General features: G+C 46.1%; 2 protein-coding genes across 3 annotated transcripts; one reads left to right on the top strand and one right to left on the bottom strand.

Moving 5' to 3' along the window:
- The first annotated feature begins 6337 nt into the window (after positions 1–6337).
- On the top strand, positions 6338–8256 carry LOC127300046 (uncharacterized). Of its 2 annotated transcripts, none has more exons than XM_051330123.2 (2): positions 6338–6572; positions 7142–8256. In XM_051330123.2, the coding sequence occupies exon 2, from the start codon at positions 7206–7208 to the stop codon at positions 7962–7964; it is 759 nt and encodes a 252-aa protein (XP_051186083.1). In that variant the 5' UTR covers positions 6338–6572; positions 7142–7205; the 3' UTR covers positions 7965–8256. The 2 variants fall into 2 exon arrangements, with proteins under 2 accessions (XP_051186083.1, XP_051186081.1); XM_051330121.2 differs by having other exon boundaries at positions 6340–6582.
- Positions 8257–8978: 722 nt separating this feature from the next.
- LOC127300045 (uncharacterized) lies at positions 8979–10165 on the bottom strand. Its single transcript, XM_051330120.2, has one exon. The coding sequence runs from the start codon at positions 10036–10038 to the stop codon at positions 9361–9363; it is 678 nt and encodes a 225-aa protein (XP_051186080.1). The 5' UTR covers positions 10039–10165; the 3' UTR covers positions 8979–9360.
- Between the last annotated feature and the right edge of the window lie 17109 nt (positions 10166–27274).

Below are 27274 nucleotides of genomic sequence, written 5' to 3'. Positions count from 1 at the left end.
TGCGGATATACCACACTGCAGATTTGAATCGGAAATGGGGCAAATTCAGACCGAAACAATAGTCGGATCTCTCGTTGGTAGATAGTTATAGTTCTTGCAAACCTTGGGAGAGATTTAAACTTCATGTTTTTTGTAGTGAAGAAAAAAGAGACATAATGCGCTAAAACTCAAGGATTGATAGAAACTTAGAGCTAAACATGCTCGCCAAATGAATTTGGTAACTCGATAACTACTAACCTTGCAAGATTGACATTGGTTTTTGACTTAAAATGGGATTATCCGCTTTAGAACCTTCGGATTATCCTAATTAAATTTTGGATATTCCATATCCGCATTCTGCTTGATATACCATATCATATACCGTATTCGGAGCACCAATTCGCTATCGCATATGCTTTTTCGCCGAAATCTTTAAAATTGGATATGGATACGTACCTTAAAACAGATTGAACGCTGGTTTAGGTGTGGAAATTATCCTATCCGTTTACACCCCTAGATACAACGCAAGGTGGATCATGGTTGAAGCTGGACAGGTTCGCCTAGGTCATGCACATAAGGCGACTAGCAAGTATAGTCTGGCGGATTAACATGGAGGTTGGTCGAACATAAAAGGACACCGAGATCAGCGACAGCGACTTAGGAGCGTAATGCGGACCATTCCTGGTTTTGGTGGCGTGGAAACAAGATGCTCATGGGTATGTGCGACTTCGACATGCGACGCAGGGTCAATTCAAGATGGTGCACACTAGAGAGCTTGGAGTTGACAAGCGCAAGGTAGTCTAGCTATCTAGCTACATGGGTCATCCTGAAGGCAGAACTGGAGTATGATAAAAGATTCAACTCGGCTGATGCGGGGGCGGGACGACTACGGTGTAAATTGGTTGAGAGGTGAAGCCTAGTTTAGCGGACACAAAACTAGTGAGACGTAGTTTTGACGGGCGCCCAAAGGTCCAAGGGATACGTGAACTTGTGATCGGCCAGAATATGACCAGTTTTGTTTTGCAGTTGAGGTTCATCTGGTGTGGGTTCACAATCCATAAGACTTGGTGAGACTATAGACGAAAACAATGATAAACAAGGACACTAATGGTTAGACAGGTGGTCAGCTAAGTGTGGAGGGTGATATGTGTTGACGAGTACCAGGTTCATGATGGTGACTGTTGCTAGCTTGTGAAAACGACCACTTTATCTCCATTTGAACTGAGATATTTTGTCACAATATGAAGCAAATAAGTGCTAATCAATGCTAAGATGTGCAAATCTCCTTCTTTGTTTGTTTTGTGCAGAAATGAGAGTATTTAGGAGGAAATCAAGGGCATCTAATGAAGAATTACTAACTGGAGATGTCACCAAGTCAACCAGGGTCCAAAGCTGATTCGCAAAACGTTTAACGATCACTGGTACGGTCATGTCTGCATGTATGGCCTGACCGTACCATGTGTTAGTGGCTCTGCCTCGTCAAACCTGTTATAAAACGTGAAGGCACCCAAAGCATTCTAGAAACGCACAGAGAGAAAACCCACATTCCGTGGCCATATTTAGGCCAAATCAACACCTAAGACCCATTGCCGCTGCCATCAACTTCACCACCTCATCACCATCATCACCTTTGTCATCTCTTCCTACTTGTAATCTTGATTCAATCGCGATTGGCAATATTGTAAGACTATTTATCATCCATCGCTTTGAGATTTATAATACAATGTTTATGATTGTTGATTTAATCACGTGTGAGTAGTCCTTTCATGCTATGAGATGAGGCCTAGCCTCGCAGCGTTACGTGCATCTAATTACTTATGGGATATTATTCATTATAGGAGTAGAGATCCATTTTTAGTCTTTGATCTTTTTATCTCGACCTGGAAGGTTTTACAGGCACCCAAACTAGAAAGACCCGATTAAGGTATTAAAGTTTGAGTAGATATAGTTGCATGATTTGATGCCATGATCAAGTGACAACATTCGTGGGTTGGTAGTGTGATTATCTTCTAGGGAGTAACGTTGACATCATCAATCCTAATTTTGTAGTCTAATTTATCTTAATACGAAGACTCCACGCGTTGCGTAGGAACTCGAGGTGGATAATTGACCCGTAAAGAGCGTGATCTGCGACATTACGGTACTTATAGGACGTATCGTCCATGTTATGTTGCATCTTTATCTCCATATATTGTTACATGTGACTTCATTTCATTTTATTTTTAAATACCATCTAATAAGGCACAACTACATGTGAAACGTTGCGCAGTGGCCTCTCTCCAAACCATCGATACACAAACAACATAAGGAAACCATTGGTTTAGTAAAGCAAGAGTTAAACGAAAACTAGAAGTTTTGTTCGAGCGATCTTACACCAGATGCAATCTTTGCGTGGATTCGATAAACCTAGGTCTCTAGGGGAAATCTTCAATACTACAATCCATAATCTAGATCAAAGGTGTCAACTGTCTATCGAGACAGGGATATGAACGAGAGTCGACCATGAAGAATCTGCGAAATTGGGTGAACAAACTACAATTTTGACTAGATATGACTTAGCAATGGCGAAATTCTTTCATGTTTCAGAAGGGCAGTCAACAATAGAGAGGATGATGGGTTCGCTAATTCTTATATGTGACACCTAATATGTGAGGCTTTCGCTTTCACATAGACTAGAAGTAACTACAAAGGTGACAATGCATCGGTGTTGTCGGATATGGCGACTTTATGATCGAAGTGTGATGGCACTGAGCGGATATTCCGGAGAGGTGGGCGCACATAACAAGAATGTGGTAGAACTTAATTTTCATGGGATCATTGAATGTGATGAAGCAAGAAAGGGACTAAAGTAGAAGGTGGAGTCATGTCAAGTCAATGAAGTAGCAACAAAGCTCATGATTAATGGGTCAAGTCCAGATACCCAGATTTTTGTGCATGGAAGCTTCGAGATGGTGAAGATCATATTCGCCAAGGTGGAGATTTTTGAAATAGGTTTCGAATATGTGTACAAGTAGTGCTACAATTGGACTTGTAATTATGCAGTATATTACGTGTTAGAGTCAAACTCTATAACCTAGCCTAGTATATAAAGGCACCGGGAGTAGCCAAAATAAACTAGACGCAAGTTGTAGGTTAGACACAAGATTGAGTTTTCGGGGATAGTCCGACGCTCGTGGCAGGGGCGCTGAATCAGCGTGGCGTTTGTAGATCTGATGTGTTTATACACCTCGATGGGCTTGCCGTTTATGATATCGTGATAGTACCTGATTGAGAGGAGCGCCCGTAAATCATGCCCTTCAGATGTGTAGGCGCTGATCATTGAACTACATTATTCAAATCTCGGTGTCGTGTTGTGATTGCTTTTCCTCGATAGATTGATTTGGCACATTCGACGTTAATATACACACAATCTTTCTAAGCAGTTCACTTGCAAATCCCTTGAAGAATTTGTATGTTTGAATGCCTTTAGACCTTAGCCTGAATAGATGGTTGAAACGACTGAGGCCAATGTAAAACTTGTATTGAATCTAGTGCCTCATGTGGTGGAGAACTGATTCCGGTGAGATAGACCTTCATATATGGGATTGAAGCTAAAGATGTTTGTTGCCTCTTTGCACAATATCCCGTTCAAGAAACTGGAATCCTCGTGCTTTGAGAAACTAGACCCCTAGTTTGAACACATGCGGTCGAGGCCTCAGTAGAACACATATGTCGATTCTAGCACTTCAAGTGGTGCAAAACCAAGTACTGCGAGTTACGGATTCATGGTTGTGATTGAAGATCTAGGTGTGGTTGATGCACATGTACGCAACACTTGTTGATTAATCTGACGGGAGATATGTCGTACAATATCATTCTTTACAACATCTTGTAGGTCGGTGTGCCCTTAGAGATATGTGCGTACAATATCATTCTTTGCAATCCTAGTTTGCAACATTGGTTTCCAAGCCAACTAGGAGGTAACCCTTCCAAGAGTAACAACCTCACGGTCTCTCATTCGAACTAATCATGATGGAGAGCTCAAAACTTATGCAAGGATGCAAAATAAAGAACACCAAATGTTTTCAAATCCTTCACACTCAAATTCCACCAAAGCAACAAATGCTATGAAGGAACTAGAGAGGAAGAATAATGGAGGAAATTAACACATGACTCCAAGATCTAGATCCCAAGAGTTCCCTCACTTAGAGGATGAATTGATTGGTGAATATTGTAGATTTAGATCTCTCCTTTCAAATCCTTCGAAGAAGATGCAAGAACCATGGGAGGGAATGGATAGGAAACAAGATTTCGAGGGTCAACAATAGAATATGAGAGAGAGAGCAAGTGTAATAGTCGACCTTATATCCTCAAGGAGGAAGAAGGGCTATTTATAGTCCAAAGGAGAAAACTAGCCGTTTGGAGGGTTTCCTGCGAGGCAAACCGGCAGCAAAATCAGCACCGTTGGGCCACATGCCGAACGAACCGGCAACAAGACCAGCAGGCCGCGGACAAGTCGGTAGGACGACCGATGGGCCGGACCATGGGATAGACCAACCGACAGCGCTAGCCTGCAGCAGGAATGGCACGCAGTAAGGGAATCCGGTGGCCACCGGCGTGGAGCACGGCGCCCGGCCGGTCAAACTAGCTGTTTTCTCAAAAGAACTAAATTTTGAGAGAGTTCCCAAACTCCGATTAACATGAATCCATTTTTTTTTAGAAATATTAGGACTCCTCACAGGTTTTTACATGATTTTAGAGAGGAAGCCACTCAACGTCAAGAAATGATAAAGATGTCCAAACTCGAAAACGTAATAGAAGAGGCATATGGATTTCGTTTTCGATGAACTTTGGCTTGTTGAAAAGCTAGCAACAAGCTCAAGAATCTCACACAGAGAAACACCAAGAAGCAACAAGATATAGTGGTGCAAATTATGCAAAGAATTGAGCTTCCTAAGACGATGTGTCAAGTTACCCAACTGAAAGTCCCTCTTGATAGTGCGGCTATCTATCCTATAACCCGGTCTCCCAACAACTACCTTGAGACCGGTAAAAGGAAAACCTAGCAAGGCCATGCCTTTTTCTTGCGCATCCCGCTTGATCTTGATGACAATGCTTCAAGCTTCATTCAAGCCGGAATACCCACTTGATCATTGTTGCTTCGTGAAGACTCATGATTGCTCGCCCATACACCACTATGGAAAGATTCCCTGAAGCACACCTTCACAAGTCCATTATCACCGAATGGACAACAAGCTTCAAGCATAAGTTCCCGAGACAACTAACCCACATAGACAATACGAACACACATATATGATGGGTTAGTTCACAAAGCATAATTGACAAAGCTTACCCAACCACAAGATCACATGATACAAAGTGGTACAATATTTATGCTTCGGGTATATAGAGAACTCCTCATTTGATTGCATGGTCTAAACCTTAGTCAACCATAGCTCAACTCATGAGACTATCATGACACCGATTCAGAGCCATATCTTGAATTCTTCTCTTGAAATCAAACTCTCAAGGTCTTGATCATATAATATACTTCTCTTTAAATCGATGATCTTGATGCCAATACTAAAAATATATCTTTATCTTCATGACATTCATAGTTGAATCCAACACATGGACTATAAGAAATACCGATGGAGTATTACTTCATATTAACTCAATAAAAACATTAGTCCATAAGCATTATCATTAGAGCGATTTCGACAGGCGGCAGCGGATTGGTAGAGGGAGGGAGATGGGCGACGACGATGATGCAGAAGCGGAAAAGTAGCGAGCTGAAATTTCCATCCCACCAAATCAAGAACGAGAGTGCGAGTTGCGCTTGGTTTCGCCGCAAAAACTGTATATTTAACGTCCAGGGGTAAAAATCTTCGGAGGCCCTTACTTTTTTTTACGGGTCTCGTGTTTTTATGAGATCTGATCGGCCCGAGAAATCAGATCAATACCGATAACTGGTAGTTATTTTACAGTTTTATGCGTTTTGCAGGATCTACCAGAGTTGCTGTAAAAATTACATAAGTGGTTATCTATTTTTCAGACTAAACTTTGATTTCACAGAAATTTCTTCATCGTTGTTCCACCGGCTCCATTGGCTAGGCGGCCCACATGGCAGCGCTCGAAAGATCTATTCCTAGATTGCGTGAACCGGCTTCATTTTCTCTCGAGATATATCGACAATTAAGTGCTCTCAGCCTAATCCAGCTGTATCTTGATTAGCCAATCATGAATACCCTGGTCGCTAAGGCTGTAAAAAATATTTTAATGGAGAGAAATAGAGGGAAAAGGGATTTTTGGCGCGCATCGAAAATCCTGGCAAAACTTTTGGCGCGGCAACCCAACGGTGTATAAAAAACAGAGTTCTAGGGTTCCCCCTGTTTCGCTCCACCACTCCTCTCCTCTGCATCTCCTCCGCCTTCTCGCTCCTCCGCGCCCCCCTGCTCGTCTTCTCCACCAGCTGACGCCGCCGCCAGCCGGAACCATCTCTTCTCCGCCCGTCCGCCTCTTCTTGAATTGCAAGATCGGTGTGTCCGGGATTTCCAGCTGATTGGGTGAAGCTCGGAAGTGGTCATCGGATCCCAATCTTCGGCTGAATCAAGGTAGACAGAGGTATTGCGATTCTCCCTTCTCAGATCTGGTTCCAGTGTTCCCGATTTTGCCTGTTCCGCGGTCCAATGTACCGTCTGTGGGATTTCTTTCAGATTGAATCGAGGCGTGGCTAGGCATCCGCGAGATACTTGCCAGGCTTCGATTCGTAGTAATAGTATATGTGTGGCTGTTCGCTTCTTCAATTGTTGCGAAATTATCGATGCGTGGTTCTGAAATCTTCGGTTGCCAATTTTAAATCTGGGATACTCTAGTTAAACGAATGTTTGAACATACTGTTCAAATGTCCAATCCATGTAAATGGAGTTAAACGAATGTTTCAACATACTGTTCTAGAATCTAGATGATGGGATCTTGTAGTTAGAAAGCGCTTTATTCCAAATATATGTTCCGCTGCCGCTGAGGTCAGAGTATTCTGAAAGTAGTCCATTGTAATTTATTCTGCCCAGATGTATGACCCTTTTGCAGCTCTTTTTGTGTCGATGCAGCTCTGTAATACGTTTTTTTGTTATTTATTGAATACTTTATGGTACTTACCTTTTTATTGATCTCTTTTTTGCAGGTTTTGATCCTGAAGTTAGGGGGAGTGGAAACTTTGTTTGAGATTAACAATTATTTCCGGAAACATGATGGGGGTCGAGTCCGCATTTACCCCAGTAGATCATGCCGTGTTGGCTAATAGTGATTCTGAAACTTCTGAAGTCGTGGATTCCCCAGTGGTAGAAGGTGTGGAAAAGGGTGTGAGTGAAAAAGTTTGTTTGCAAGTTCCCCTGGGAAAGAAGGAAGACATCGACTCCCTTGGCACAGTCTGTGATCATGAGAATAACAAGGGTGATGTTGCTGAGGCCACCATTCTGAACGGGGTCTCGCTAGAGCTGTCGATCTGTTGCAAAGATTCAGATGATAGTGTTTCATTGGGGTGTCAAACACCGCGTGGAAACATCTTTGATCCTTTTGCTCCAGGTTCAGAGGAGGAATTCTGCGGTGCACCCAAAAAGAAGGCGGTGAGGGGGGCAGAAGCCCTCTCCCGCAGAAAGCTGATATTTGAAGCTGATGACTTCCCCGTTAGAAGGTTAAGTTATGAGTTTGATTCTGAGGAGGAAGAGCTGTATCTTCAAGGGATCTGCAAGATGTTTCTTGATCTGATATTCTCAAATCAAGCGCTGGAGGCAACTGGAGACAGGGAGGATCTGGTAGATGCTATCGTACCTGAAAGCTACAAAACCCCTGAATCACAGCCTCTGCTTACTGGCATCGCAGAGACCTGCCCAGACGCTCCTGTGCGTCCATCTCTGAGAATGCTGAAGCTCAGCCCAGGCATTTGCAGGAAGCTTGACTTCAGTTCAGTGAGTCCCAAGGCTCTGTTTGCTGAAGATAATAATTAAGAGCCGAGCTTGTTCCTTCGGGAGCTTCATCTCGGTGCTGTTTTCCGGTGACACATCTCATGGCAGCACCTCTGTCATCCTTGCCGGTGGTATGGTAACTTTGCTAACTCTGAAGCTGTAGGAGCTAGCAGTGGTGGTTAAGTAGGAAGCAGTTTAAACTTATACATGTAAGCTATGTTAGTTTTCCTTTTAGCTAGCCTAGTCTTACTGCCCAGATTGTTGTACCTTGTGGGGGCTTTTGGCCTAGCCTTTGTATATCCTAATAATAGTTGTTCTCCCTGCTTGAACTGAACTATTGCATATTTATTCTTGCTTAGCGCTGTAGTGCATATTTGGTGCATGCTGTGTGTGGTTGTGGTCTTTGCAATTGGATGCAAACCTGTATAAACTGTTGAAACTGAGATGAAGCAGTGGACAATTTGAACATGGCTTAGTTTGATGGTACTCCTGCAGTGAGATGGCGTATTAACCGTGGCTGTTGTGTGATCCATCTGTCGTGAACTCGTGATGCTTGATGGCTGCTTTCATTTTACTCTAGCACCCTCAATTCGTGATGCTTGATAGCTGCTTTCATTTTACTCTAGCACCCTCGCAGGTCGCAGCTGTCAGATTAATCTTGAGATGGACCTGCTGATGGCCTCAACGTGTCCTCAGATTTGATATCCTTTTTATCTTCTCTTTGCGAGGAAAATGAGAGCTCTTAATAATCAGAAGAAATCTGATTACATTCTTCATTGCAGCCTGGATCTCAGTACCTGTCTATAGATCTCAGTACCTGTCTATATTTGACTTTTATTTGCCGACATATCTAATAGATCGCCAGTGCACACTTCTTTAAAATCAAAAGAAATAACTTCAAAATACATGTGGCTTGGTTTTACAGGATCATAGTATAGAGTAATCTGAATGTCAACGTCTCCAAGCGACCACCTAACTGCAAGCCATAGAATACTAGAATAAGCTCTTAGCTTAGGATGCGTCAGCGCAAAGCAAGAATCTGCACACATGACGATGTTATGAACAAGACGTATGTATACACTACTCTGCACACATGAGTATGTAGTTTACAAGTCCATCCTGTCTCTGCATATGAACAATCCATCGAAATCATACTATATGATGACACCACGCAATATCAACAACTAAAACGACAAATTAAATCTACCCAAGGTACAGTAGTGACTAACTACAGTACTAATTTGGCGCATCATCAGAAAATCAAGAATCATGTCGCTCCTTTTCCTCTCCGTGACAACGACGCCGTCGATCGTCGTGCTGGCCGCAAGCGCCGTGCGTGGCAAACGAGCACGGCAGCGGCAGAAAAAGGTGTCCTCCAAACTTCCATCTCCGGCGACGCGCGCGGCGTGTCGAACGACGGAAGGAATAATATGGCCGATCAGAGCTTGGTGTGGTCGCTGCACTGCTGGCTGCGGACGCCCATCTCGGCGATGCCGAAGACGAAGCTGCAGTCGGAGTAGGCGACGGCGTGGCGCTTGAAGACGCCGAACACGGCCACCCGCCCCGGGATCCTGGTGCTGGCGTCCACCGGCAGCGACCCGGCCTCGACGTCGGAGATGAGCTGCGCCATGGCGCCCCCGGAGGAGACGAACTTGTCCGCCTGCAGCGTGAGCGCCATCTTGACCTCGCCGTCGCCCTTGCTGGGGATGCGGCCGGGGTCGATCTCGGCGTCGCCGACGTGGACGCCGCGGTAGGTCAGGTCGGTGTGGCCCCCCGAGAGGAAGGTGAAGGAGGCCGGGTTGGGGTTGTGCACGGACACCGTGAGGAGGACGGTGACGTTGAGCTGGATGGAGAGCGCCGGGAAGGTGAGGCGCGGCGCGAGTCCCACGAGCTTCGCGGAGACGAGCCGCGTCTTCGGGTCGCGCACGCGGAGCACGGTGAAGAAGAGGATCAGGAGCACGACGCCGAGGAGGACGAGGGTGACGAGGAGGCACGCGCAGCAGAGGCAGCCGCGGCGCCGGCGGAGGCGCTGCTTCTCGCGGTGGAGGTCGTCGACGGGCGGCTTGGTGGTGCCCGCGCTGTGGGTGGGGAGGCCGCCGCCGTTGGTGGACGCCATTGGCCGGGGCAAGGGAGTTGCAAACTTGCAGCGGCGGCGAGCGAGCGTGCGTGGAGGTGGAGGAAGTGGGTTTGATTCGATTTTTCGATGCGGGGATTTGGATATCAATGCTGCCTCGATGACGACTTTTTATACTGCTACTAAAGAAGGCCTCCCACAAAACAAAGAAGTCTAGGGCAAAAGCAATCTAGTTTTATATGCTGAATCGGTGAAACATTACTTTCTGAATTGTTTCTATGCGGTAAAAACGTCTTTTGCGTGTGATGGAAAATATTTGGTTTTGAATGTGAATGATTCTACCGATTGCACACCGATACTATTTGGTTTCCTGCCTTTACAGCATGCCAAGACATGAAGGTGCCTTTCTCGTATCTTCTTTTCCACATCCCTTCTCCATGTAGGAAGCTAGGCTGGGACCACGTTTGCCCCTCCCTTCGTCGGCAAGGCCGCTGGTCCTTGCCTCCTCCGTCCGCTGTTCCGGCAATGGAAGGAGGCAGGGGCTTCGTCGCTTTGACTTTGGCGAGTACTAGTTAGGGTTGGCCTAGGTGTTTCAACGGCGTCACATCGGTGGCAGGGATGGCTCCACAACGAAATAAGGTGTCCTAGCTTTTCCCCCATCTCGATGGTGCTCTAATCAACAACGTCGTGGAGCAGGTGGCTTGGTCATCTTGTCGTCCTTCAGATTTGGAGAGATTAGTGCCTCGATATATCGGCGGTGTTTGTCGTGACCTGCGGCGGTGCCGGCAGCCATGGCAAGGTGATTGCTCTGGAGCGAAGATGTTGGTTCAAAGGTGTTGGATCTATCGTCCTTCCCCGACTTATCGATGGGATGCGGCACATCTAGGTCCAAGACTTCACGGGGATGTACTCCGATCGACGTGGCAGAACGACATGTTCATCGACTCACAAAGCACTATTGGCGACGGTACTTCTTTGGACCTAACAATGGTGGAGGCTCAGCGTCGCCTGCCTCGATAATTTTGTATTCTTCTATGTCTTAAGGTTCTACTCCGTATCTGCAAAATTTCCAGGACATTCATCTTTCTCACGAGCATTTTTTAGTTTCCACATTTGCTTGTTCATGTAAATTGATTGATGTCCTATCAATAAAATATGTGGTTGCTTCACATAAAAAACGCAATTGACAGCGGTATCGTATCGAACAGGCAATTGACAGCGGTGTGCTTAACTATTACTATATCACTCTGTTCTACGGTATAATATACACCTTTTATTATAACGGAGGGAGTAGTAGTTGGCAGTTGTACCGTACATGTACGTCGGCTGTTAACGGTCTTCACGGGGGTCTCCAATAGTGGTCGGATGCTGGGAAATTGAATACTGGAACAGGACAGGGATTGGCCCGCCATGGGCGGCACCTCATCCGCCAACCAACCGGACCGGCAGCGAACACGATGCGGCCGCGCAGAGCGGAGCGGAGCTGAGTTAATTGGCCGCGCCTTGGGCGGGCGACGCGTCGTCTTCCGGCGAGCGTCGGAGAGTCGTCCCGTTCTGTTGGACGTCGACGTCCAGCACTAACTCAGCTGATGATTCCTCCGTGTTTCCACGCTCAACTGGTACCAACAAACCTCCCCCTTTTCTGGTGTCATGCCATTATGTTTCCACGCTCAACCGTGCAACTGTGCAAGGATGGAGACGGACGTCACGGCCGGTAGCCCCTACATTGCCGTCCACGAGACTGGAGACAGATCGCCCTCCTGCTAGCATCTCAGGATATGTTATATTATGATCTAAATTAGAAGACTAACATGGAACGAAGCGAAGTGGCGCGTTAGCCCGTGCCATTCTGCCTTGCAAGGTCACCTTGGGGGTGCCGGGAGGGGGGCGAAGCCCCCACGGTACGAATCTTCATCACCACCTATATATACCTTTTGTAAACCGATGACTAGGTTTATCAGATGCCCCCCCCCCCCCTCCCCCCCGGTATGGATCGTCATCACCACCTATATATACCTCTTGTAAGCCTTGTAAGCCGCTGGCTAGATTTATCAGATTATAAGATAACCCACAGTGATTGTAAACACTTTCCAGTACTCAGGATAATTTTTTTAGGAAGCTGGCTAGAGGGTGGAGTACGAACTTAGAGAGAGATATTAGAAGTCATAAGAGAGAGTTAATGGAAGAGTATAAATGTATAATACTTTTGACATAATGTCTAAGATCCACCCTCTCTCTGATGTTGAGAGAAGGAGGTTGTATGTTATTCTTAGAGAGTTAAACTCTTACTGGATTGTAGAAGAAACAAAAGCTAGATAGAGGTATAGAGATAGAAGATCATGGAGGGAGATAGAATGTCTTAGAGGGTCCTGATGGCCCTCAAACTGAACAAAAAGGTATGCTTCAAATTGCAATATATTACTACAAAGACCTCTTTAGAAAAGATGATAGACTTGACAATAGGCTGAGGAGTGATTTCTTCTCTCCGGAGGAAAAAGTAAGTGTACAAGAAAATACAGCCTTAGAGAAATAATTCATAGAAAAGAGATTAGGGAAGCAATTTTTGGTTCTTATGCTGAGTGAGCCCTAGGTCCTCATGGCCTCTTTTCCTTTTTTTTTCTTCCAAAAATGGAATATTATTAAATATGATCTGATAGAGGTGTTTGAGGAATGGTTTAATGGAACATTATATATGTATGTGATTTTTTAGGCCTATTAGTTTACTCAATTGTATTTTGAAGATCTTCACAACAGCCATTACTAATACATTTGCTGGGTAGTTGACAGACTTATATCTTAACAGTTTGCTTCCACTAAAGGTAGATTTATATTATAAAGTGCTGCTACTGCCTATGAAATAATTCATGAAGTGCATAGAAAAAAAGAGAAAGGCATAGTGTTCAAAATAGGTTATGAAAGGCTTATGTAAGGGTGCTCCTGAATTTCCTTTATGAAATCCTTAGAGGTTTGGGCCCTAGGATCATCTCCTTGATTACACAAATTACTCAAGGATGCTATATTGAGGTTTGGGCCCTAGTATCATCTCCTTGATTAAACAAATTACTCAGGGATGCTATATTGGGGTCAAGGTAACTGATATAGAGGGTGATTTCTTTTTGACTGACAAGGGGCTGAGGCAGCGGAACCCTTTTGCCCCTCTGCTATTTTTAAGGCCTTTCACAATGGAAGGTCTCTCAGCACGTTATCATTGGAAAAATAAATTCTTAAGAGACAACCTCTCCAATGGATTGCCTCTTAAGTGTTGTCTCTACATTTAATGATTTTCGTGATATGTAGGCATGTGATTGTTTCATTCACTCTTTTTTTCCTATGACTCCATGCAAGGGTTGTATCTTAGTTAAAATACAACATCACTATCTGTCCTCATTCAACTATGGTGCCACATAAGAAATTTGCCTATGATGCCGTGTTAAGAACCTCTCATTGTGAAAGGCCTAATTTTGTGGTTGATGTGTTTTCAAAAATGTTAATTATGGGATCAAACTGTGGTTTAATTAGAGGTATTTGTCCACATTTAATCCTTGAGGGTGTTCTTAGCCTACAATATGCAGATGACACCCTTATGTTCTTAGAGAGAGAGAGAGATGAAAGAAATGCTATTAACCTAAAAGGGACTCTTACATGCTTTGAATAGCTGTCTGGAATGAAGATTAACTATTATAAAAGTGAGTTAACGACCATTAATATGTAATCTCAGGAATGTATGCTCTTCCTGGAAGTTTTCCAATGTGCGGTTGGGCAGTTCCATGTTAAATACTTAGGACTTTCTTACATTTCAATAAACTTAAGAGGGAAGATTTACAACCCCTTGTTGATAGCTTGTTGAGTAGAATGGCAGGTTGGAGGGGAAAGTTGCTCTCCTCTAAAGCAAAAAAGAATTATTATTCAAATTGTTATGTCTAGTATCCCTATATGCATGTTATTGTTCCTTAAGTTCTCAAAATGGGCACTAGATCTTACTGATACCCAACTATCTAATTGCATGTGCATGGGATGATTTAGAGGGCAACAAGAAGATTCACCTAGGAGATTGCCCCTCTGTGTGTATGATCAAAGAGTTGGTGGCAATCTACAAGATCTAAATATATTCCTAGTGGGTTCCTAGGTTAAGGTATATACAAGGTGAGAGTAGTCTCTAGAAGAGTGGTAGATGCCAAGTATAATACAAAAATCCTAATATTCTATGTTGTCAGGATTTGAATCCCTCTGTTTTTAGAAGGGAATGATGTGGATTTCTAGAGTTGTTAAATTTGGATACAAATGGAAAATAGGTAATGGTAGTTTAGTGAGATTTTGGGAAAATACCTAGTTTGTTAATGCCCCCTAGCCTCACAATATTGGGACATATATTTTATGGTAAATCAACAGATGAAAACTGTTGCTAAGCTTTGGGATGGGCATCAATTATAGTGTGATTTTAGGAGAACCTTTACCACCAATATGATGGACATGTTGTTAGAAATTATAGAGATTACTAAAACTATTATTTACTCTAGTGAGGATGACTAGCTTATCTGGAAGTATGAACCTGGTGGGGTTTATTCACCTAAATCCTTATATTCTATTATCAATTATAGAGGAGTTCAACCAATTTTCCTACCCGTGTTTGGAATTTGAAAATTCCACCTAGAGTACAAATCTTCTTTTGGTTGTTATCCTGAAATAAGGTTATAACTAGAGATAACCTAAGACACAGAGGTATTCCAAAACCTCTCGAGTGTGAGTTGTGTAAAGAAATTGAGTTTGTTAATCACATGTTCTTTGAATGCTTAGTATCTATGTTGTTATGGTCAATGGTAAATAAAGTCTTTAGTGTGATGGTTACAAACTTTCTAACTATTTCTTCAAAATGGCTATGCAACAAAAGATATTTGCAATCCAATGTTGTTTCATGCATCTTTTGTAGTCTAGAGCATATCGAATAATAGGAACAGTTTGGTGTTTAAACGAAAGGTTGGATTTCTATGAAACATGTGTGGGGGATAGTTCTTTCATATATGAGGATATAGTAAGTACCTTTCAAGGACCCGTCCTAGCATCTGGTATATCAATTCAAGGCTGTCATATTCAGAAAATGAGGAGCCTACCATCCTTCGAACGGATATCTTCTTTGGGAGGTTACCTCCTATACTCCTTATGGTGGATGTGCAACGGAGAGCTACCTAAAGGAGCACCCGGAGAAGGTGGAGACGGTGCACGTGGTGATGAGCTCAAGGAACAAAAAGGAGTGTCTCTTCTGACCATGGGGAGCCGTATGTTGTTGGAGATATGCCCAAGAGGCAATAATAAAATGGTTATTATAATATATCTTTGTGTTCATGATAATGTTTACATACCATGCTATAATTGTATTAACCGAAACATTGATACATGTGTGTTATGTGAACAACAAGGAGTCCCTAGTAAGCCTCTTGTATAACTAGCTTGTTGATTAATAGATGATCATGGTTTCGTGATCATGAACATTGGATGTTATTAATAAAAAGGTTATGTCATTATATGAATGATGTAATGGACACACCCAATTAAGCGTAGCATAAGATCACGTCATTAAGTTATTTGCTATAAGCTTTCGATACATAGTTACCTAGTCCTTTCGACCATGAGATCATGTAAATCACTTATACCAGAAAGGTACTTTGATTACATCAAATGCCACTGCGTAAATGGGTGGTTATAAAGGTGGGATTAAGTATCCGGAAAGTATGCGTTGAGGCATATGGATCAACAGTGGGATTTGTCCATCCCGATGACGGATAGATATACTCTGGGCCCACTCGGTGGAATGTCGTCTAATAGCTTGCAAGCATATGAATGGTTCATAAGAGACCACATACCAGGGTACGAGTAAAGAGTACTTGTCAGGAGACTAGGTTGAACAAGGTATAGAGAGATACCGATGATCAAGCCTCGGACAAGTAAAATATCGCGTGAGAAAGGGAATCAGTATCGTATGTAAATGGTTCAGTCGATCACTAAAGTCATCGTTGAATATGTGGGAGCCATTATGGATCTCCAGATCCCACTATTGGTTATTGGTCGGAGAGAGGTCACAACCATGTCTACATAGTTCGCGAACCGTAGGGTGACACACTTAAGGTTTGATGTCGTTTAAGTAGATATGGAACATGGAATGGAGTTCGAAGTTTTGTTTGGTGTCTCGGATGGGATCCAGGACATCACGAGGAGGTCCGTAATGGTCCGGAGAATAAGATTCATATATAGGAAGTCATTTTCTAGGTTTGAAAATGATCCGGTATTTTTCCAGGAAGGTTCTAGAAGAGTCCGGAAGAAATCGGCATGGAAGGGGAGGGACTCCACCCACCTTGGCCGGCCAGCCTAAGGGAGGAGGAGTCCCAAGTGGACTCCTCCCCATGGTGGCCGGCCACCCCACCAAAGGAAAAGGGGGAGTCCCACTCCCCCTAGGTTTGGTCATATGGAAGGTTTATGTTGGGGTCTTATTCGGAGACTTTTGACCTAATCCTTGGGGCTTCCACCTATATAAAGAGGGGAGGGGAGGGGCTGGCCGGACACACCAAGACCACCATGGTCGCACCCCCTCAAGAGCCCCCTCTCCCAGAAACCCTAGCGGTTCCCTCCTACCTCTCTCTCCCACATAGCTTAGGCGAAGCTCTGTTGGAGATCTCCACCATCACCGCCACCACGCCGTCGTGCTGCCGGGATTCCGAGGAGGATCTACTACTTTCGCTGCCCACTAGAACGGGGAGAAGGACGCCGTCTTCATCAACACCGAACGTGTGACCGAGTACGGAGGTGCTGCCCGATTGTGGCACTGTCAAGATCTTCTACGCGCTTTTGAAAGCGGCAAGTGATCGTCTACCGCAGCAAAGAGAGCCTCCTCTTGTAGGCTTTGGAAATCTTCAAGGGTTAGTCTCGTTCATCCCCTCGTTGCTCCCATCTTCTAGATTGCATCTTGGCTTGGATTGCGTTCTCGCGGTAGGAATTTTTTTGTTTTCTATGCTACGAATCCCATCAGTGGTATCAGAGCCGTGTCTATGCATAGATGGTTGAACGAGTAGAACACAATTGTTTTTGTGTGCGTTGATTCTTTGTTGTTTTTAGTTCGAGTACTTTGCATCTTTGTGGCATGGTGGGTTGAAGCGGCTCGGGCTAACTTTACATGACCACGTTCATGAGACTTGCTCCACGTTCGACATGCAACTTGTATTGCATAAGTGGCTTTGCGGGTGTCTGTCTCTCCCACCATAGTGAAGATTCAATTTACTCTTTCTATTGACAACACTAGTATCACCGTTGTGGTTCATGTTCGTAGGTAGATTGGATCTTACTCGAAAACCCTAAACCACGTAAAATATGCAAACCAAATTAGAGACGTCTAACTTGTTTTTGCAGGGTTTGGTGATGTGATATGGCCATGATGTGATGATGAATATGTATGAGATGATCATTATTGTATTGTGGCAACCGGCATGAGCCTTATGGTTGTCTTTAAATTTCATGTTGAGTAGTATTTCAAAGTAGTTGTAATAGTTGCTACATGAGGTGAACAACCATGAAGACGGCGCCATGGACCTTGACGCTACGCCGACGATGATGGAGATTATGCCCGTTGATGATGGAGATCATGTCCGTGCTTTGGAGATGAAGATCGAAGGCGCAAAGACTAAAGGGCCATATCATATCACATATGAATTGCATGTGATGTTAATCCTTTATGCATCTTATTTTGCTTAGAACGCGATGGGAGAATTATAAGATGATCCCTCACTTTAATATCAAGATAATAAAGTGTTCTCCCCTCGTATGCACCGTTGCATTGTTCGTCGTTTTGAAGCATCTCGTGATGATCGGGTGTGATAAACTCAACATACAACGGGTGTAAGCCATGTTGCACACGCGGAATACTTGGGTTTGCTTGACGAGCCTAGCATGTATAGACATGGCCTCGGGACAACGGAAACCGAAAGGTTGAACACGAGTCATATGGATGATATGATCAACATGTTGATGTTCACCATTGAAGCTACATCATCTCACGTGATGATCGATTTTGGTGTAGTGGATCTGGATCGTGTACCACTTAACAACTATGAGGGATGTTGTATTAAGTGGGAGTTCATTAGTAATTAGATTAAAACATGAACTAATTATCATAAACATAGTCTGAGTAATATTTTGAATTAATTTTGTAGTATTGGCATCCGTTTTCTACCATGCGCTAGTCTTGTAATTGAGATAGAAATATTGTTAAGTCTGACAAGAAACTTTACAGACTGGTACCGTATTGTTAAAGAATCAAGAAATGATTAAGTCCTTGTTATCACCAGATTTTGGCCAAATCAGGAGATGGGCCGTAAGGGAGATGGGTTTGGAAGATTACATGTGGAAGATCTCTGAAGCGGCCTTGCACGAAGAGTTTGGGCTGGATTGCCCATGTATCTGTAATATGGTAGATCGCATCTTAGATTAGAAAATAGAGTTTTACCCGTGCACGGTTAGGTGCACGCCTAAATTAGAAAGTCCCCTGGACTATAAATATGTATCTAGGGTTTATGAAATAAACAACAACCAACGTTCACCACAAATCAATCTCGGCGCATCGCCAACTCCTTCGTCTCGAGGGTTTCTACCGGTAAGCATCATGCTGCCTAGATCGCATCTTGCGATCTAGGCAGCATAAGCTTCTTTGTTGTTCATGCGTTGCTCGTACTGAAGCCTTTTTGATGGCGAGCAACGTAGTTATCTTAGATGTGTTAGGGTTAGCATTGTTCTTCGTATCATATGCTGTCGTAGTGCAGCCCTTACACATCTAGCCGCCCTTACACCTATCTTAGGTGTAGGGGCGGTACCCCGCTTGATCATTATTTAGTAGATCCGATCCGTTACTGTTGCTCCTTGTTCTTCAAGGATTAGTTTAATATCTGCAATAGTTAGGCCTTACAAAGGGTTGGAGGATCCAGCGACGCGCAGGGTGTCGTTTGCTAGCCCTAGACAGGATGTTCCGAGGATCAACCTCGTGTTGGTTTTTAGGCCTTGTCTAGGACCGGCTTACGATCACCGTACGTGACCGCGAGGCCCAATCGTGAGTAGGATGATCCGATTATGCGGTGAAAACCCTAAATCGTCGTAGATCGCTTTAGCTTTATCTTGATCAAGCAGGACCACCATATATTCGTGCACCTCGTACGAATCATGGGTGGATCGGCTCTTTGAGCCGATTCACAGGATAACCTGAGAGCCGATCGAGGCTCGTATTTAATGTTTACGTGTATGCCATGCAGGAAACTAAGCGAGGCATCTCCATCACCTTCCTGACCGGGTATAGGTCAGGTGGCACGCCCTTGCACCAGCATCGGACGTGTGAACCAGAGGCTTTGCGGGCCGTCGCTCGGAGGGACCAGGGCCAGCCGCAGCCCTAAGTTGTTCCCGGCTCTACTGTGTTGCCCGTCGCTGCTCGCCAGTGGGTTTCTGACCGCAACACATTCTGGCACGCCCGGTGGGACGAGCTTCGTCATCAACCACATCGCCATCTACATCTGAGATGGCGGACGGCACCCCAGTCACGTACGAGGATCTGACCGACGAGCTCAAGAAGAAGTATGACGAGGTCAAAGCAATCCTCGAAGCCGACCTCATCGGCTCTTTTCACAGAACCTGTTCACATGGCATCAGGTGGAAGGGGTTCTCGCCTGATGGTGCGCTCGATGGGATAGACCTCTCTGCCCCATCAGAAGAACGCACCAGGTCCCTACGTCAGGAGATCAACTACTTGGTGGCTCACTCGCTGCACCGCCACTCTGAGAACCTGGTGAACACTTTGGAGCGTGTCGCTCTCCGGGTGATCCAGGAGATCATGAGGCACCAGTACTCTCCGTCAGGACCAGCTCTCGGGACACACCAAGGAGAGATGCCACTCCAGTCCCGTCCACCGCTGCCATTTGCGTTGGCAGCACCAGAAGTGCCGAATTCACCGGCATTCATCATCTACAAGATCGGTGGTGACCCTAGTGACTGCCAGTTCTTGCATGAGGCGCCTAAGGAGATCCCTCACGGGTACATGTGCACATACGTGCCGGATCGCGGTAATCGGGCACTCACAAACCAAAGCCGCGACAGCGAGGGACTTCGGGAAAGCAGAGGAACTTCGGCGACAGATCTTGAGAAGCGAGACGTGGCTAGCTAAATATGCCACCCCGACGAACCTCCAGAGCTCAGCTCCTGCAGTTGGCTCAGAGCTGGAAAAGCAAGCATGGCTGGCTAAGTACGCCACCCCGGCGAATCTTCAGAGTTCGACTCCTACAGCCAGCACCGTGGATCAGATCAGCACGATCCTGAGGGACCAGTTCGGCATGGTGCCGAAAAGGAGGACAATCGGCTATTCCAAGCCGTACCCCGATGAATACGAGTTGGTCCCGCTACCACCCAAGTATCGGCTCCCTGACTTCTCCAAATTCAGCGGATCAGATGGTTCCAGCTCCATCGAGCATGTGAGCCGATATTTGGCACAGCTAGGAACGGCCTCAGCGTCGGATCCACTACGCGTGAGGTTCTTCGCACAGTCCCTCACGGGATCGGCTTTCGGGTGGTACACTTCGTTGCCACCGGACTCGATCCGGACTTGGAACGATTGGAAGAACAGTTCCACATGCGGTTTCACTCGAGAAGCTTAGAGGCCGGCATTGCCGATCTAGCTCAAATACGTCGAAGCGTGGAGAAACCGTGGCGAATCACATCCAGCGCTTCAGAAATCTGAGGAACCGATGTTATTCGGCTCGTGTGACTGAAAAAGAAGCAGTCGAGTTGGCAGTGGTGGGCCTTGCCTCACAAATCAAGGACATGGCCTCCCAAGCAGACTACCCTTCACTGGCGCACATGGTTCAGAAACTGTCGGCATATGAACAGCGCCATCCGGACTTGTACCAGGACAAATTCAAGCGTGCGGTAGTCCTGGTTGAGGCAGATGAAGACGAAGGCTCTGTGGGAGATCAAGAGGTAGCAGTGGCTGAATGGACTCGGGGGGCAAACCCCGTGTCCTGCAAATGGGTAAAGCCACCAGGTCCGCCCAGAGGGTTCGATTTTGACGTGACCAAAACTGAACAAATCTTCGACCTCTTACTCAAGGAGAAGCAGTTGAAGATACCCGAAGGCCTCAAAATCCCCACGGTACAGGAGCTGAACGGAAAGCCATACTGCAAATGGCATAACTCGGTCTCCCATGCCACCAACGACTGCAGGGTGTGGCGTCAGCAGATCCAAATGGCGATAGAACAAGGACGTCTGATTTTCAACCAGTACGCCATGAAGGTCGACACCCACCCCTTTCCCGCCGTTAACATGGTGGAGTGCACTTACCCTGAAGGTTGCCAGCCAGGATCCTCGTTCAGCATCAACATGGTAGGACCTGGACACCACGCTGGCAAGGATGGAGACGAGGGCAGCTGCTCTCGTAACACAGAGGAAGCCACTCCACGCGATCGGCTCCGTCATGATGGCAAGCGCTACGTCACAGGGGGAGAAGTGAAGAACATAAGATATCAGCGACCTCTCTCTGATCACCTCCTCAATAAATATGTGAGTCAATATAGCCAACGCCGACGATCCAGCGACGATGATGAAAGAGATCGTCTGGATAGAGAAGCCAGAAGACATCGTCGGCATGATCGCGATGAGGAGGAGTACGAGCGCCGTGCCAAGGAAAAGTCAAGGGAACCAGACGACGAGGATAGGCACTGAGACTGTCCCTTCTTCAGACACTGCTGGGATTCAGGAATGAGCCGATTGCCTACAATCGGCAATTGCCCAGAATGTAACCAGAAGAAGAAGGAGGCAGCCAACGTGTCCGTGTTCAAACGTCTAGGGCCTCTCCCACCACAAAGCAAACGCGCTGAGTCCCCTCGGATGGAAGATCTCGAGGATTCGGAAGACGAGGGAGAAGAAGAAGAAGACAGGTACCACCGACCAAGGTGGTGCCCTGATGGACTCAGCCGTTCCCAAAAGCGTAGGGTTCAGCGATTGCGCGGCTTGGAAGAAGCTGAAAGGTTATATCTGCACACGCTAAGGAAGGCGCGGCCTGATCTGGCCGCGAAGATCCAGCGAACCCTAGATGAAGAGGGTCGACCACAAAAGATGGCGTGGTGCCCCAAGCAAAGGAAAGCCGATGATGAGACATCGGCCGGCACAAACATGGTGCTCGTCCTTCCGACGGAGCTTAGTGCTCCAGGATTACACGAGGCACCCAATTTGGACGACTGCGAGCGCATCGACGTGACGAAGGGCAAGGTTAGGCTAGTCTTATCCACTGGCCTGACCATATAGCAAGAACAAACCGATGAGCAAACGTGGCGAGGCCGATCCTTGGGATCGGCCCCAAAGATCTATGAAGGAACATTACAAAACCTTCATTGAGCGCTTCGATTAATATTGGAGGCCGATTCCAGCAATCGGCCAAAATTATCCTCACCACATGTTCTGCTTGTATGCAACGTCGATCTACTGGGCAGCGGTTTACGTCGGCTGATGAGTCAGGGAAAATCAACATTGGTCCTACCGAAGCCGACGTGCAAATACGGTGCCTTGGCTAAATTACAGAGCCGATATCTGCAGTTCCCTGACAGATTCGGCTCGGGGGGCACCTAATCAGGTGAACGTGTGAAGCGAACATGTGCAGAAGAACATGTGTGCAGTGAAACATTGGGGGCCGATTAGAAAAATCGGCCAGTAAAAAAAAATCAGCATCATGACATACAGCCGATGCAAGGACATCGACTTTAGAACTAAGAAACAAAGCCGGTGTACAGCCATCGACTCTGGTACAATTACACAAGACCTACCGGCTATGTGCTCAAGGCTCAAATTTTCGCCAGGATGGTTTTCAGTTCGGCTTCAAGAGCTTCTGTACGATTGAAGGTCAACGGGGAATCGCTCAATGTTTCATCTACAACATCGGCGTTCAATGGAAGAAAGCTGATCAACGGGGGCAAGTTTGGCTGACTCTTCATGGTGGCTGTCTCGGATTACCAGATTACCTGAGGTCAAAGCCTTTTTGTTTGACCTGTACATCCTCGCCGGTATCCTCGCCTTGATTAAGGCTCGGGGGGCAACTAACTTGTAGGTGCTCTGTTTTTTGGAAGCCGATTGAAGGTGCATCGGCTGACCCTGCATCGTAACCTTCTCCGAAAGCGGTAAGTTGTTTCAGAAGAAGACTGCTAAAGCTACGGAGAGGAGCCGGAAAGGGGAGCCGTCGTCTCTTACAGGGTTTGGACCGTCCTGTTGCTGCAAGAAAAGGAAAGAGACTGGATTCTCAAAATAGCCGATGAATAGTCATCGGCTATAGGATTGTGAAATATTATGGTCAGGTATCAAATCACAGTCTGAATTTGAGAAGTGCTTGACGGACGGTCTAATCGATATCTGAGTCCGGCTTCATGGGAGTCTAAGGAAAAAATCCGATACGTTGCTATCGGTCTTGGTGTGGCAAGCGGAAGGAGTGAAATTGGATTAATTGGAAGATAAATTGGAAGAACAATTCTCATTAATTCAAAGGAGCGGCTTTACAGGAAAGAGCCGATGGCTCTCAAAAGGGGGATCTGGTGCCTAGTGCACTGCTACTACTAGTCCTACTCTACTAGTTGTCGCTGTCCTCATCGTCGCCGTCGTCGATGCCGTCGGCGCTGCTTCCAGGAAGTTCCTCGTCGCTGCTGCCCCAGCCCTCGGCCGGAGCTTCTTCTTCCTCGTCATCATCATCATCCTCGCTGTCCGCCCAACAGCGGAAGCGCTTTGTCGGCGGGTATCCGATGGAGGAGGAGGATTCATCCTCCTCCTCTTCCTCCTCGTCATCATCATCGTCTTCGCTGTCCGCCCAAGCGCGGAATCGCTTTGCCGGCGGATGCTTAGCGAGGGAGGAGGAATCATCCTCCTCTTTTTCCTCTTCTTCCGCTACTTCTTCTTCTTCCTCCTTCCCGACGGAGGAGGTGGGTTTCACCCAGGGATGGAGGTCGTCTTCGCTTTCGCTTATCAACTCCCCTTCGATGAGGAATTTGAGGTCGTCTTCCCCATCGGTCAGAGGCAGGTCGCCATCTGATCCGACGAATGCTTCAGGTGGACCGTCTGGCACTTGGTCGAAGTTCCACTCCGGCTCGCTTGAGGAGAAAGACTGAAGGGAGAGGCCGGAGGAGACGGAAGAAGAGGAAGACATTGCTACAGGGAAAGAGGGTTTTTTTTTTGGTGCCGATAGCTAGAACAGAGGAAGAGGATGAAGAGGGCTAATCAGTCGGCACGGTTAAATAATGAGGAGCCTAGTGGAGATTTAATGCCATTGCAGTTTCCGAGGAAGTGATGCTAAAGCTATCAAATTTTGCAGAGAAGTTGAGAAGACAAGGTGTCATGATGAAGGATACTGCAACGGTTCTGCTCTGCCACGACATGACCCTTCGAAGGAAAAACAGAGTGGTTTTGAAATTATCATTACCAAAACCAGGGGGGCATGTGTTATCACCAGATTTTGGCCAAATCAGGAGATGGGCCGTAAGGGAAATGGGTTTGGAAGATTACATGTGGAAGATCTCTGAAGCGGCCTTGCACGAAGAGTTTGGGCTGGATTGCCTGTGTATCTGTAATATGGTAGATCGCATCTTAGATTAGAAGATAGAGTTTTACCCGTGCACGGTTAGGTGCACGCCTAAATTAGAAAGTCCCCTGGACTATAAATATGTATCTAGGGTTTATGAAATAAACAACAACCAACGTTCACCACAAATCAATCTCGGCGCATCGCCAACTCCTTCGTCTCGAGGGTTTCTACCGGTAAGCATCATGCTGCCTAGATCGCATCTTGCGATCTAGGCAGCATAAGCTTCTTTGTTGTTCATGCGTTGCTCGTACTGAAGCCTTTTTGATGGCGAGCAACGTAGTTATCTTAGATGTGTTAGGGTTAGCATTGTTCTTCGTATCATATGCTGTCGTAGTGCAACCCTTACACATCTAGCCGCCCTTACACCTATCTTAGGTGTAGGGGCGGCACCCCGCTTGATCATTATTTAGTAGATCCGATCCGTTACGGTTGCTCCTTGTTCTTCAAGGATTAGTTTAATATCTGCAATAGTTAGGCCTTACAAAGGGTTGGAGGATCCAGCGACGCGCAGGGTGTCGTTTGCTAGCCCTAGACAGGATGTTCTGAGGATCAACCTCGTGTTGGTTTTTAGGCCTTGTCTAGGACCGGCTTACGATCACTGTACGTGACCGCGAGGCCCAATCGTGAGTAGGATGATCCGATTATGCGGTGAAAACCCTAAATCGTCGTAGATCGCTTTAGCTTTATCTTGATCAAGCAGGACCACCATATATTCGTGCACCTCGTACGAATCATGGGTGGATCGGCTCTTTGAGCCGATTCACAGGATAACCTGAGAGCCGATCGAGGCTCGTATTTAATGTTTACGTGTATGCCATGCAGGAAACTAAGCGAGGCATCTCCATCACCTTCCTGACCGGGTATAGGTCAGGTGGCACGCCCTTGCACCAGCATCGGACGTGTGAACCAGAGGCTTTGCGGGCCGTCGCTCGGAGGGACCAGGGCCAGCCGCAGCCCTAAGTTGTTCCCGGCTCTACTGTGGTGCCCGTCGCTGCTCGCTGATGTCTACGTTCCCCCTCCTTTCCTGTAGACAGTGTTGGGCCTCCAAGAGCAGAGGTTTGTAGAACAGCAGCAAGTTTTCCCTTAAGTGGATCACCCAAGGTTTATCGAACTCAGGGAGGAAGAGGTCAAAGATATCCCTCTCATGCAACCCTGCAACCACAAAGCAAGAAGTCTCTTGTGTCCCCAACACACCTAATAGGTGTACTAGTTCGGCGAAGAGATAGTGAAATACAGGTGGTATGAATATATATGAGCAGTAGCAACGGTGCCAGAAAATAGCTTGCTGGCATGTAGTTGATGGTGGTAGTATTGCAGCAGTAGTAACACAGTAAAACAGTAAACAAGCAGTAGTAACGCAGCAGTATTTAGGAACAAGGCCTAGGGATTACACTTTCACTAGTGGACACTCTCAACATTGATCACATAACAGAATAGATAAATGCATACTCTACACTTTTGTTGGATGATGAACACATTGCGTAGGATTACACGAACCCTCAATGCCGGAGTTAACAAGCTCCACAATAATGCTCATATTTAAGTAACCTTATAGTGTAAGATAGATCAATATAACCAGATAGATCACATCAATACCATCATAATGATAATTAACTCCACAATCTACAAGAGATCATGATCATAGCCTACGACAAGAACCACACGGTGCACACACTAGTCACCTTTACACACGTGCAGGAGGAATAGAACTACTTTAATAACATCACTAGAGTAGCATATAGATGAATTGTGATACAAAACTCATATGAATCTCAATCATGTAAAGCAGCTCATGAGATCATTGTATTGAAGTACATGGAGAGAGATTAACCACATAGCTACCGGTACAGCCCCGAGCCTCGATGGAGAACTACTCCCTCCTCATGGGAGTAGCAGCGGTGATGAAGATGGCGGTGGAGATGGCAGCGGTGTCGATGGAGAAGCCTTCCGGGCACTTCTCCGTTCCGGCAAAGTGGTGCCGGAACAGAGACTCCTGTCCCCTGCATCTTGGCCTCGCGATGGCGGCGGCTCTGGAAGGTTTCTGTGGGTTTCGTCGAACGCATCAGGGTTTTCGCGACGGAGGCTTTATATAGGCGAAGAGGCGGCGCAGGAGGGCTTCTGGGGGGCCCAACTATAGGGCGGCGCGGCCCCCCCTCTGGCCGCGCCAGCCTGTAGTTTGGTGGGCCTGTGGCCCCCCTCTGACCTCTCTGGTGTGTTCTGGATGCTTCCGGGGATTCTAAGATCTTTGGCGTTGATTTCGTCCGATTCCGAGAATATTTCGTTACTAGGATTTCTGAAACCAAAAACAGCAGAAAACAGGAACTGGCACTTCGGCATCTTGTTAATAGGTTAGTTCCAGAAAATGCACGAATATGACATAAAGTGTGCATAAAACATGTAGATAACATCAATAATGTGGCATGGAACATAAGAAATTATCGATAAGTCGTAGACGTATCAGCATCCCCAAGCTTAGTTCTGCTCGTCCCGAGCTGGTAAAACGATAACACAGATAATTTCTGGAGTGACATGCCATCATAACCTTGATCATACTATTTGTAAAGCATATGTAGTGAATGCAGCGATCAAAACAATGGTAATGACATGAGTAAACAACTGAATCATAAAGCAAAGACTTTTCATGAA

This window comes from Lolium perenne, chromosome 5 (assembly GCF_019359855.2).
Source record: "Lolium perenne isolate Kyuss_39 chromosome 5, Kyuss_2.0, whole genome shotgun sequence".
NCBI classification, from domain to species: domain Eukaryota; kingdom Viridiplantae; phylum Streptophyta; class Magnoliopsida; order Poales; family Poaceae; genus Lolium; species Lolium perenne.
This window is presented reverse-complemented; position numbering and strand designations above follow the sequence as displayed.